We start from the raw sequence: 13,579 nt of genomic DNA on the forward strand, positions 1-13,579 counted from the left end.
GAGAGAGAGAGAGAGAGAGAGAGAGAGAGAGAGAGAGAGAGAGAGATTTCTTGCCACCAGGATTACCGAAGTCACCAGCACACGACACTTCTCCTCCTCCTCCTCCTCCTCCTCCTCCTCCTCTTCCTCCCTTCACTAGTTTGCTTAATGCCAACCCCTCCCCTCTTCCTCCCCCCCCTCTCCCTCTCCCCTCACAAGCACAAAAGGGCGTGTGAGGAGAAGCTAATGAGGCAGTGACATCAGCTGCAGAGGAGGAGGAAGAGGACGAGGAGGAGGAGGAGGAGGAGGAGGAGTGTAGAGGAGATATTAAGCGGTCACTGCCAGACTCCACCTTCACCCTCTCTCCCCTTTTTTTTTTCTCTCTCTCTCTCTCTCTTCCACCCTCTTATCTATCTCTCCACCCTCACCCGCACCACAACCACGAATCTCCTCCTCCTCCACCTCCTCCTCTTCTTCTTCCTCCTCCTCCTCCTCCTACTCCTTGGGCAGGTGAGTGACCCCACCACACCTCAAAACAGCTGATGCACACACACACACACACACACACACACACACACACACACACACACACACAATACACAGACAATAATACTTGCCCCGACTGAGTTCTAAGCACACACAAAACATATCCATCCACGGCCCCTTGACCCCCCCTCCTCGCTTAGACATGCCCCATCACACCCCCTCCCACACACACACGCGCGCGCACGCCCCCTTCCCATCCATTTCCAAGGGGCGTTGACGGGGAAGGGAAGGGGATTATGGCTGGTGTGGGACGGCGGGGAGGAGATGGGGAGGAGTATGGGGAAGGGGGAGAGGGAGAAAGGGGGTGCAGGGAGGGGGTGAGGGGCGTTGGCTTGCAAACACCACCACCACCACCAGTAGCAGCGGTAGTAGCAGTAGTAGTAGTAGAAGTAGCAGGAGTAACGCGTACACAAACACACGTACAAACACTACGCAACGACGCAAGGCACATGTCAAGTCTCCGAAACCCGCGCGTGTGTGTGTGTGTGTGTGTGTGTGTGTGTGTGTGTGTGTGTGTGTGTGGCGTTGTAAAAGTTGCGTGCGTGGAGAACAGGTGTGTCTGTATGCGTGTGTGTGTGTGTTTATGGGACCACAAGGGGGGGCGTGGCGACGTCCGCGGGCGCGCCAGGTGACAGCACAGGTGGGTGGGGGGGCGTGTAACAGGTAGCGGGTAGGGGGACACCGAGGGAGGGGAGGGGCGGGGCGGGGCGAGGCAGCAAGGTCGGAGGCACTACCACCTTCACCGATCCACGGCTAGAGGCAGACTGACCCCACACTCACTCCCGCCGCGACCCTCCCTCTCTCCTCCGTCCCTCCCCTTCCCTCCTCCACATTCCGTCCCTCACAGTATCCAGCTCTTTCTCCTTCTTGCTCTCGACCCTCCTCCTGCTCCTGCTCCCCCTCACCTGCCGCTAAGACCTGCAGGATCGAGGGCGACAAGTGCAGGAAAGGGTGGAAAGGCGAAAGGCGAGATAAAAGCGAGCGTGAAAAGACCTGCCCCGTCTTCTCCTATTGGGTTTTGTGGTTCTCTGGGGTGATCAATGTTCGGGGCTACAGCAACACTGCTTTTGGACCGTGAGGAGGAGGAGGAGGGAGGAACAGAGTGGGGGGGTGACTGGAAAGGACTGACTGCACCACCTCATCCCCTTTTTCCTCTCTCCTCTACACACACACACACACACACACACACACACACACAGACACAGGTGATATGGCAGCCAGACACCTGTGCTTATGTTTACTGCGGTGGCTAATGAGTAATGTTACCTGTGGGCTTATAAAAGAACAGGTACGTACATATATTTTTTTGGAGGAGAAGGAGGAGGAGGAGGAGGAGGAGGAAACTTGGAAAAGGAGGAGGAAGCATAACAGAAACAAACTATAAAAAAAAAAACACGAAGTAGAACAAGCAAAAATCGGAGAAATAGCTTGGAATGAGAAGATACAGAGGAAGAGGAGGAGGAGGAGGAGGAATAGGGAAATAAAGAGGTGGAGGAAGAGGAGGAGGAGGAGGAGGAGGAGGCGAAGCGTGAGGTGGTGGTGAGTCGGCTGGAGCAAGGAACAAATGGAGGAGAAAGAGAAGAGAGGGAGGAAGGGAGGACAGTGCCGGCAGAGCAGGAGGAGGAGGAGGAGGAGGAGGAGAAAGAGGGGGGGAGTAGATGTAGTAGTAGTAGTAGTAGTAGTAGTAGTAGTAGGAGGAGGAGGTAGGTGAGGGGAAGAGAGGGGGTTTACCGAGCTACACTTCTACCTCCCCCTACCTCCTCCTCCTCCTCCTCCTCCTCCTCCTCCTCCTGGTCTATGAGTCATGCCCAGCTGGCGGCCCGTCCATTGAAGCACAGCAACACGCTCACAACACACGCTCACAACACACCTGCAACACACCTGACCTCACCCCCCTCACCTTCATCACACGCAACACCCCTACCACCCCCTCCTCCTCCTCTCTGCTCTTCCTCCTCCTCCTCCTCCTCCTCCTCTGCCTTCTCATATAGTTGTCTTCTACCTCACGCGAGCTTTTCTTTCCCGCCCTCCTCCTCCTCCTCCTCCTCCTCCTCCCCCGTCTATGTGGAAATAACTGCGAATAATAAGAAACTAACACTTGCGATCGTATACAGGCCTCCAAAACAACAAGCAGCCGATGACACTGCCCTGTACGAAGAGCTTCACTCTTTAACACAAAGTAAACAAGCAATAATAATTGGGGACTTTAATTGCCCTAACATTGACTGGGGACAATTGACTGGAGATCAAGAGGGTAACAGGCTTATAGAAATGGTGGAGGATTCGTTCCTCACTCAAGTTGTAACTCAACCAACAAGAGAAAACAATCTGCTGGATCTGGTATTAGTAAGCGACCCCGACCTCATTCGCGACTGTGACGTTGGTGAAAAATTAACGGTTGCGATCACCACTTAATCCGTTTCAATGTCAACATAAGTCACAAACTCGTAGACAATCCGTCAGTGATACCAGACTACAAAAAGCAAATTTCAACCTAGCCCGTGAGCTGCTTCCTCCGCGACCTGGGACCAACTTCACCTAACCGACAATACAATCGACAACGTGTGGAACAACTTCAAAGATAAGCTTTGGGAGTAGAAAAGGCTACAGTGCCGACGAAACCCAGGCGAGTAAATGGTGCCGTAGATCCACCGTGGATGACCAGAGAAATAAAAGGGCGGTAAACTTAAAAAAAAGGAATTATAACCTAATGAAAGAGAATGACACGGCCGAAGCCCGTACTCAGTACCACAACAGCCTCAGAGCTTGTCGCACCCTTATTCGGAGTAGTAAACGCAACTACGAAAAACAAATAGCGCGTGACATCAAGACAAACTCAAAATAATTCTTCACATACATCAGATCGAAAAGAAAGTAAAATCCAATATTGGTCCCCTGACAGACGAGACTGGAGCTGCAACTCAGGACAGTAAACAGATGGCCAGAATCCTCAACAGTAACTTCGCATCCGTATTCACAGTCGAAAACATCGAAACCATGCCCGAGAACCCTGACCAGCCGAGGAGAATCACGCCCCTGAAAATTGACTCAATATGCGACCAAGAAGTGAAAGAGTATTTGGATAAACTCGACACGAACAAGTCAACAGGACCTGACGGTTTGTCCCCGCGGTTATTAAAAGAGCTTAAACAACAAATACTTCAGCCACTCACTAACATATTCAACCAGTCTGTTCAATTGAAAAAGGTCCCGGAAGACTGGAAGATGGCGAACGTAACACCAATTTTCAAAAAGGAGACAAAAGCGTTGCATTAAACTACAGGCCCATAAGTTTGACATCAGTGGCAGGAAAAATACTCGAAAAGATTATTAGAGACAAACTTGTTAAGTTTCTAGAAGACAATAATGTAATCTCCGACACCCAGCATGGCTTCAGAAACAAGCGCTCCTGCCTAACGAATTTATTAGACTTCTTCCAAGGTATATATAAGAACTGGGATGCCCACATCCCCAGTGATGTTATATACCTGGACTTTCAGAAAGCCTTCGACAAGGTACCGCACGAGCGACTCCTTAAAAACTGCACTCGGCGGGCATTGGAGCCAATCTGATCGCGTGGATAAGAGATTGGCTCACCGACAGAAAACAACGAGTACTACTCAACGGACAGCCTTCCGATTGGCTTCCAGTCACTAGTGGAGTGCCTCAAGGGTCAGTGCTGGGACCCATTCTCTTCATCATATATATCAACGACCTCGAATCAGGACTGAAATCCACAATATCGAAATTTGCTGATGACACTAAGGTGGGGGGAAAGGCCCTCACAAAGACCGACTGCGAAATCATTCAGAAAGACCTCAATCACATTATCGAATGGTCGGAAAATGGCAAATGTCCTTTAATGTTGACAAATGCAAAGTCATGCACATTGGGTCCAGAAATAGTAAACACACATACATCATGAATGGGAGACCTCTGCAAGCGATGCAGGAGGAAAAGGATCTTGAGTCACTATCAGCAGTGACCTGAAACACGCGAATCACTGTAAAAAGCATACAACAAAGCCAACACTATGCTCGGGTTCATAGCGAGGAACTTCGAGTGTAAAACGCCAGACGTGATGCTATCCTTGTATAATTCCATGGTAAGACCGCACCTCGAGTATGCAGTACAGTTCTGGTCTCCTAATTACAGAAAGGACATTGATTTACTGGAAAGGATTCAACGACGCGCCACGAAAATGATACCAACCTTAAGGGCTCAACCGTACGAGGAACGACTCAAGCGACTCAATCTCTTTACATTGGAGAAAAGACGCCTACGAGGAGATATGATTCAAGTCTTCAAGTATCTAAAAAATTCAATAACGTCGATTACTCCAATTTCTTTGAATTGCAAACCAACCTAAGAACTAGAAATAACGGTTTACCCATTCAGTCTAGTCGATGTAACACAGACATCGGAAGGAGTTTCTTTTCAAACCGAGTCATCCGTCACTGGAACAATCTTCCTTCAGAAGTAGTAAATGCGAATACTATCAACTCCTTCAAATATAGAATCGACCGTCACTTCGCTGCGTCGGGAGTAAACTGAATATTGAGTTGCTTTCATCTGCTCCTCAATATCGAGGCGCTTTCATCTGCTCCTCAATGTCGAGGTGCTTTCATCTGCTCCCCAGGCCCCAGGCTGTCGAGCAGATTAAATCACCAAAGCGGGCAACCTCGTAATGAGCCAATAGGCTTTCTGTTGCCTGCGCTTCCATGTTTCCATGTTTCCTCGATTTCGTTTCTCTTCTAACCTCCTCCTCCTCCTCCTCTCTGCTCTTCTTCCTCCTCCTCCTCCTCCTCCTCCTCCTCGATTTCGTTTCTCTTCTAACCTCCTCCTCCTCCTCCTCTCTGCTCTTCTTCCTCCTCCTCCTCCTCCTCCTCCTCGATTTCGTTTCTCTTCTAACCTCCTCCTCCTCCTCCTCTCTGCTCTTCTTCTTCCTCCTCCTCCTCCTCCTCCTCCTCGATTCCGTTTCTCTTCTTACCTCCTCCTCCTCCTCTCTGCTCTTCTTCCTCCTCCTCCTCCTCCTCCTCGATTCCGTTTCTCTTCTTACCTCCTCCTCCTCCTCCTCTCTGCTCTTCTTCCTCCTCCTCTTCCTCCTCCTCCTCCTCCTCCTCCTATGAGTTGTCTTCTATCCCATGCGAACTCCTCTTTTTCCCTCCTTCTCCACCTCCTCAATTTCCTCTCTCTTCTTTTATTTTCCCTCCTCCTCCTCCTCCTTTTTTTCCCTCCACTTCTTATTCCCCTATTCTAACCTCTCCTCCGCCTCCTTCTCTCCACTTTTATCTCCTCTCCCTCTCTCTATCTCCACTCTCAATCTTCTATTCCCCCTCCTCCCTCCCTCCACCCCCCTCCCCTTTCCCCACCACCACCATATCCACCAACTAGTCTCATTTCAAACAATAAGTAAAAAAGAAAAGGTCTCTCTCTCTCTCTCTCTCTCTCTCTCTCTCTCTCTCTCACACACACACACACGACAAAAATAGAGAAGATACAGATGTGTTCTCCTCCTCCTCCTCCTTCTCCTCTTCTTCCTTCTCCTCCTCCTCCTCCTCCTCCTCCTCCAGATCCAAACAACTCAACAAATCCCTCAAATCCACTGGCGCAAACACACACACACACACACACACACACACACACACACACACACACACACACACACGGGGCACGATGGATGGGACAAAAAAAAAATCGCAATATCAAAAAATAAATAAACCAGAGAGAGAGAGAGAGAGAGAGAGAGAGAGAGATTGGGCGGGATAAATAAATCCTTCACTTTACAGATGCAGGAGTTAGGTTAAGTTACAGACCAATTGGGGAGGGAGGGGAGGGGAAGGATAGGAGAGGAAGGGAAGGGCAGGGGAAAGGAATGGAACTGGAGTAAACGGAGTAAAGAAGAATATGTAAAAAAAAGCCCGCTACTCGCTGCTCCTGAATAGAGGTCAAAGGAGTGTCCAAAAAGAGAGGTCATAGGAGTTTCGTTTCAATTTTTTTTTAACACCATTAGAAAAAAACAAAGACAACAATTAACAATGAAAAAAAAAAACGCAAAGAAAAATGGATCAGGGAAGGAGAGGTAGGTAAAGAAAGGGAAGGGAAGGAGAGGGGATGGAACGGAAAGGGTAAGTAAAGAAAGGGAAGGGAAGGAGAGGGAAGGGAAGGAGAGGGGATGGAACGGAAAGGGTAAGTAAAGAAAGGGAAGGGAAGGAGAGGGAAGGGAAGGAGAGGGGATGGAACGGAAAGGGTAAGTAAAGAAAGGGAAGGGAAGGAGAGGGAAGGGAAGGAGAGGGAATGGAACGGAAAGGGTAAGTAAAGAAAGGGAAGGGAAGGAGAGGTAGGTAAAGAAAGGGAAGGGAAGGAGAGGGGATGGAACGGAAAGGATAAGTAAAGAAAGGGAAGGGAAGGAGAGGGAAGGGAAGGGAATGCAACTGGAGGAAGGGGTCGGAAATGAGGTAAAGAGATGGGAGAAGGGAAGGGATGAAGTAGAGAAGGCAAAAGGGGTAGGGAGAAAGGAGAAGGAAAGGGTAGAAAAGGGAATGTAACGGAAGGGAAGAGGTAGGGAGGGCAAAAAGGATAAAGAGAAAGGAAGGGAAAGGGAGGGGAAGGAAGGAAGGGATAGTAACTGAAGGAAAGGGAAGGGAAAAAGTTAAGAGGGATGGGAAGGGGAAGGGATGGGAAGGGAAGGAAAGGAAGGGGATAGAAAAGGCAAACGAGGTACGAAGAGACAGAAAGAAAAGACCACAAACAGAAACATGAAACAGAAAACCACGCAAACTCAATCGACTCAAAACTTAACCAAAAGAAACCAAAACAACACCAGGGAGAGTGGAGTCCCCTATACACACCTGTTTCACCTCACGGACAGGTAATGAGGCAGGTGAGGCGAGGTGAGGTGAGGTGAGAGAGGGAGCTCCTATTATCCCTGTCAGGTGCTGGGTTACTGATGAGAATGGGGAGGAAAGGCGGATGAAGAGGGGATTAAGGGAGTGGTAGAAGAAATACTAGAGAGGAAGGAAGGGACGATAAGGGGAGGAAAGGATCAAGGGTATGGGGAAAGAAATGGAAGGGGAGGAGAAGGACAGGATGAGAAAGGGAAGAGAAGGATGAGGATGGAATAAAGAGGATGGGAAAAGAAAGGGAAGAAAAGGGAATCAAGGAGTAAAAGATATGGAAGGGGAAGAAGGAAAGGAGGAGACTGGGGAGATTAATGAAGAAGGGAAGTAGGGAAACATAAAACCAGAAGGGGAGGAGGAGGAAGGGATGAGAGGGGGAAGAAGAGACTGATGAAGAGAATTAAGGTATGGAAAAAATATTAGAAGGAGAGCGGAGGAAAAAGATGGAGACGTTGTGTGGTTGTAGAGAAGATGATAGGAAAGGGGGTAGCAGTAGTAGTAGTAGTAGTAGTAGTAGTAGTAGTAGTAGTAGTAGTAGTAGTAGTAGTAGTAGTAGTAGTAGTAGTAGTCACCGCTAATGTCCACACAAAACCACATAATCAATACCATACTACCGTTACCGTCTTGCTCACTACCACCACCTCCACCTCCTCCACCTCCACCACTATACACCCTCATCCTCATAACGATTTTCTAACTCCACTTGTTCACCACCACTGTCACCACCATCACCACATCGTCGCTATCATCACCACCACCACACTTTCATCATAAGTTTATATACCCTCAACCATAGCGATCATTAACACTCTTATCCACCACCACCACCACCACCACCTTCTGCTTCCACCACTCCTTCCACCAATCACCACCAATGTTACCCCACCACCAATATCACTCCACCACCACCACAGCAGAAATCACTCACTGACTTTAATCTACCACCATGAAACGGGGTTAAAATTCTTACACCACCAAAACCACCACAATCACCACTATTGCTACCACCATTTCCACTATACAATCACCACCACCATCGCTAGTATAATCCCTACCATTGCGACCCTCACCCCCACCCCACCGATCACTACCACCATCACCATCACCACCACCACCAAAGCCAACGCACAATGCCAATCAAAAATTCATAAGGGCCATTCATCAGTGCCTCCCAGTCGGCCTCTTACAGTTCATCAGAGACTGGCACTCGACTGGTACACCGCTGGAGACAGGTGCCTAAGTGGTGGTGGGTAAGTGTTAAGGGGTGATGATTGGTGGGTAAGAAAGGTAGGTAGGTGGGTAGGTAGGTGGGTAGGAAAGTGAGTGGGGAGGTACTTACATTTTTTTTTTCTTATTCCTATTTTTGCAGTTGGTTAGTTAGTTAGGTAAGGTAGGAAGGTAGGTAGATAGGTAAGTAGATAAGTAGGAAAATACATGAATAGGTAAGAAGTTAGAGAAGACAGACAGACAAAGAGGGGTAGACAGGTAGATACATTAGTGGCGACAGAGGCAGGCGTAAAAACAAGAAGGTAGAGAGAGGCAGATAAAAAAAAAAGCCAGGTAGATAGGTAGACAGGTAAAGGTAATCAGGTTGGTAGGTATGGAGGAGGTGAAGCAGAGATGTTAATGAGAGAAAGGGAAGACCAAGGCGGAGAAAGATGGGGAAGATAAGGGGAAGATATACAGGTAAATGATGGTTAAGTGGTGTGTGTGTGTGTGTGTGTGTGTGTGTGTGTGTGTGTGTGTGTGTGTGTAAGGGGATAGGCACACAGATGGGTAAATGAATGGACAGACAGGCAATGAAAAATGGATGAATAACTGAGAGAGAGAGAGAGAGAGAGAGAGAGAGAGAGAGAGAGAGAGAGAGAGAGAGAGAGAGAGAGAGAGAGAGAGAGAGAGAGAGAGAGAGAGAGAGAGAGAGAGAGAGAGAGAGAGAGAGAGAGAGAGAGAGAGAGAGAGAAAGGCAAAACATGCGTAACGTGGTGTGTTCAGCGTATCCGGTGACTGACTGACTGACTGACTGACTGCTTTTAAGTGACTGACAGCATAGCAATCTCTCACTGTCTGCAATCAGTGTACTCAATCCTGCTACGGCAAATCATCAAATTCCATCTCGCCACCTGGTCCTGTCTGCCGACCCTTCTCCAATTTCTAGGTTACCACTTTGCTACTTTGGTTCTTCATCTTATCAGTTCTACGCATGATATCACCTGCCCAAGTCCCCTTCTTTCTCTTAACCCGTCCGCTGCGATTGGCACGGATTTTGCCTTCACTGGTAGCCTGGTAAAAATATAGTCCCAGGTGGTGCCTCTGTGGTGGATAGTGGAGTGTTTCCCATGTGGTATTGGTGTGCTGGATATCCCTTCACTGGTAGCCTGGTAAAATATAGTCCCAGGTCTTTCTCTGCCTCTGTGGTGGATAGTGGAGTGTTTCCCATGTGGTATTGGTGTGCTGGATATCCCTTCACTGGTAGCCTGGTAACATATAGTCCCAGGTCTTTCTCTGCCTCTGTGGTGGATAGTGGAGTGTTTCCCATGTGGTATTGGTGTGCTGGATATCCGCTCCTAAATGCAGGACATTATTTTCTTCATTGAATTGTAGCAGCCACTTTTTGTTCCATTCCTGTAGCTTGGTGATGTCTTCTTGTAGGAAATCCGCAGTCAAGGTGTAACTCAATGTCATTCAAATATCTTCATCCTTTATCTGCGTCTAATCACTCGCTTCCTGTCTCTGTATGTTATAACCAGCTTTTTCTCTCCATTCCTCTTTGCGTTTCTAAGCTTTCTCTCAACGGCCATTTTTAAACACATCGGTACCTCAGTTCGCCTGGATGAAATGACCCTCGTAAAAGTTGCTGGGATATTTATGGACTAATTCGTGATTCCAGAGATAGTTTTGCCCAACCCCTGCACTAGAAAACCACCCATGAAATCCCGACAAGCAAACATGACGCTACACGTTTAGCGGAGAGGCGTTGGCGGTGCTGGTGATGAACGTTCGGCTGGTTTTACAAGACACTTTGCCATAACACATCAGCTATTTCTAAAGGTCAAAGAGGGGACCAGTCGGGTTCTAAAGCGTGTTTCTTTAGGTTCATGGTACAGAAGAAGGGTCAGACTACCACCAGGGTCATAAAACTACCCCTGGAAATGCCCACAACTCCTACGAAAGCCTTGTCAAATATGTGTTCTTGGGCGGCGAAATGTCTCATAATACGGGTTTTAATGAGTGTTTCTTCAGGTTCATGGTACAGAAGAAGGGTCAGACTACCACCAGGGTCATAAAACTACCCCTGGAAATGCCCACAACTCCTACGAAAGCCTTGTCAAATATGTGTTCTTGGGCGGCGAAATGTCTCATAATACAGGTTTTAATGAGTGTTTCTTCAGGTTCATGGTACAGAAGAAGGGTCAGACTACCACCAGGGTCATAAAATTACCCCTGGAAACGCCCACAACTCCTACGAAAGCCTTGTCAAATATGTGTTCTTGGGCGGCGAAATGTCTCATAATACAGGTTTTAATGAGTGTTTCTTCAGGTTCACGGTACAGAAGAAGGGTCAGACTACCACCAGGGTCATAAAACTACCCCTGGAAATGCCCACAACTCCTACGAAAGCCTTGTCAAATATGTGTTCTTGGGCGGCGAAATGTCTCAGAATACAGGTTTTAATGAGTGTTTCTTCAGGTTCATGGTACAGAAGAAGGGTCAGACTACCACCAGGGTCACAAAACTACCCCAGGAAATGCCCACAACTCCTACGAAAGCCTTGTCAAATATGTGTTCTTGGGCGGCGAAATGTCTCAGAATACGGGTTTAATGAGTGTTTCTTCAGGTTCACGGTACAGAAGAAGGGTCAGACTACCACCAGGGTCATAAAACTACCCCTGGAAATGCCCACAACTCCTACGAAAGCCTTGTCAAATATGTGTTCTTGGGCGGCGAAATGTCTCATAATACAGGTTTTAATGAGTATTTCTTCAGGTTCATGGTACAGAAGAAGGGTCAGACTACCACCAGGGTCATAAAACTACCCCTGGAAAGGCCCACAACTCCTACGAAAGCCTTGTCAAATATGTGTTCTTGGGCGGCGAAATGTCTCAGAATACGGGTTTAATGAGTGTTTCTTCAGGTTCATGGTACAGAAGAAGGGTCAGACTACCACCAGGGTCATAAAACTACCCCTGGAAATGCCCACAACTCCTACGAAAGCCTTGTCAAATATGTGTTCTTGGGCGGCGAAATGTCTCAGAATACAGGTTTTAATGAGTGTTTCTTCAGGTTCACGGTACAGAAGAAGGGTCAGACTACCACCAGGGTCATAAAACTACCCCTGGAAATGCCCACAACTCCTACGAAAGCCTTGTCAAATATGTGTTCTTGGGCGGCGAAATGTCTCATAATACAGGTTTTAATGAGTGTTTCTTCAGGTTCACGGTACAGAAGAAGGGTCAGACTACCACCAGGGTCATAAAACTACCCCTGGAAATGCCCACAACTCCTACGAAAGCCTTGTCAAATATGTGTTCTTGGGCGGCGAAATGTCTCATAATACAGGTTTTAATGCGTGTTTCTTCAGGTTCATGGTACAGAAGAAGGGTCAGACTACCACCAGGGTCATAAAACTACCCCTGGAAAGGCCCACAACTCCTACGAAAGCCTTGTCAAATATGTGTTCTTGGGCGGCGAAATGTCTCAGAATACGGGTTTAATGAGTGTTTCTTCAGGTTCACGGTACAGAAGAAGGGTCAGACTACCACCAGGGTCATAAAACTACCCCTGGAAATGCCCACAACTCCTACGAAAGCCTTGTCAAATATGTGTTCTTGGGCGGCGAAATGTCTCATAATACGGGTTTAATGAGTGTTTCTTCAGGTTCACGGTACAGAAGAAGGGTCAGACTACCACCAGGGTCATAAAACTACCCCTGGAAATGCCCACAACTCCTACGAAAGCCTTGTCAAATATGTGTTCTTGGGCGGCGAAATGTCTCAGAATACGTGTTTAATGTGTGATTCTTCAGGTTCATGGTACAGAAGAAGGGTCAGACTACCACCAGGGTCATAAAACTACCCCTGGAAATGCACACAACTCCTACGAAAGCCTTGTCAAATATGTGTTCTTGGGCGGCGAAATGTCTCAGAATACGACCCGAAGTTCGAAGTGTTTGCGGCTAACCTGCTCTGTGGCCTTCGGAATTACTTGGGTCGTATTACTAGATATTTCGTCGCCCAAGAACACATATTTGACAAGGCTTTCGTAGGAGTTGTGGGCATTTCCAGGGATAGTTTTATGACCCTGGTGGTAGTCTGACCCTTCTTCTGTACCGTGAACCTAAAGAAACACCCATTAGAACCCGATTGATCCCCTCTTTGACCTTTGGAAATAGTTGATGTGAGAAGCGAGTCTATTAATACCGTCTTTAGCTGTAGTGGGAGTCCGATACGATTGAGTATGGGGCCAGTTTCACAGTTCCCCATGACGGGTTAGTAAGCTCCCAAACCAATACCAGAGCCTTCGAAATTTCCTTGTATAGTGTCTGGTGTTTATATTTAAGTTCACAAATTTGATGAAACTATACAGGAAAAGTCTTGTGTATTTAGTGTGGCATCGAAGACCTCCCCAATTTGGAGTGTATGGGATTCTATAGTTTGGTTCGGGCTGTTACGAAGACACTGTGTTGGACTGTTACGAAGACACTGTGTTGGACTGTTACGAAGACACTGTGTTGGACTGTTACGAAGACACTGTGTTGGACTGTTACGAAGACACTGTGTTGGACTGTTACGAAGACACTGTGTTGGACTGTTACGAAGACACTGTGTTGGACTGTGAAACCGGCACTTAGACCTCTTGCTAGGCCCCGAGTTTCTGTGCCGTTCGTTAGGACCGGCAGGATATTATACATTGATCATACACTCTAACATTCATGGAGTGGCAGGATGTTATTGATGATATTGCTATTTTTAGTGAAAGCGATCCATCAATTTTTTTTTTTTTTTTTTTTTTTTTTTTTGTCTATGCCTATAGCGCTGGTAGGTTTGCTTGAGGGGCCTGGATGGTATTCGGCCCCAGCCCGTCATGGCGCAGACAAGTGTTTATAGTGGCGCCATCTTCTCTCTCGTTCCCAGTCATTGTTTGTTAATGTTAGTTTT

The 13,579-nt window shown here is 47.7% G+C and overlaps 1 protein-coding gene and 1 long non-coding RNA gene across 6 annotated transcripts in view; one reads left to right on the top strand and one right to left on the bottom strand.

Moving 5' to 3' along the window:
• Positions 1 to 13,579, bottom strand: part of LOC126987622 (atypical protein kinase C-like) — a 107,410-nt gene that overhangs the window by 77,503 nt on the left and 16,328 nt on the right. Inside the window, exon 1 of one of the 5 annotated variants that reach the window (XM_050844759.1) lies at positions 597 to 1,126. The exons of the other annotated variants lie outside the window; for them this stretch is intronic. Within the exon in view, the coding sequence (XP_050700716.1) occupies positions 597 to 669 (73 nt within the window). The 5' untranslated portion in view covers positions 670 to 1,126. Of the gene's footprint in view, positions 1 to 596; positions 1,127 to 13,579 lie in introns of those variants that run through there. 5 annotated transcript variants of the gene reach the window in all.
• LOC126987628 (uncharacterized) lies at positions 10,386 to 12,427 on the top strand. The gene is made up of 3 exons (XR_007741059.1): positions 10,386 to 10,813; positions 11,409 to 11,556; positions 11,706 to 12,427. It is a non-coding gene; the product is annotated as an uncharacterized LOC126987628 (long non-coding RNA).

Source organism: Eriocheir sinensis, chromosome 65 (genome assembly GCF_024679095.1).
Source record: "Eriocheir sinensis breed Jianghai 21 chromosome 65, ASM2467909v1, whole genome shotgun sequence".
In the NCBI taxonomy this organism is placed as follows: domain Eukaryota; kingdom Metazoa; phylum Arthropoda; class Malacostraca; order Decapoda; family Varunidae; genus Eriocheir; species Eriocheir sinensis.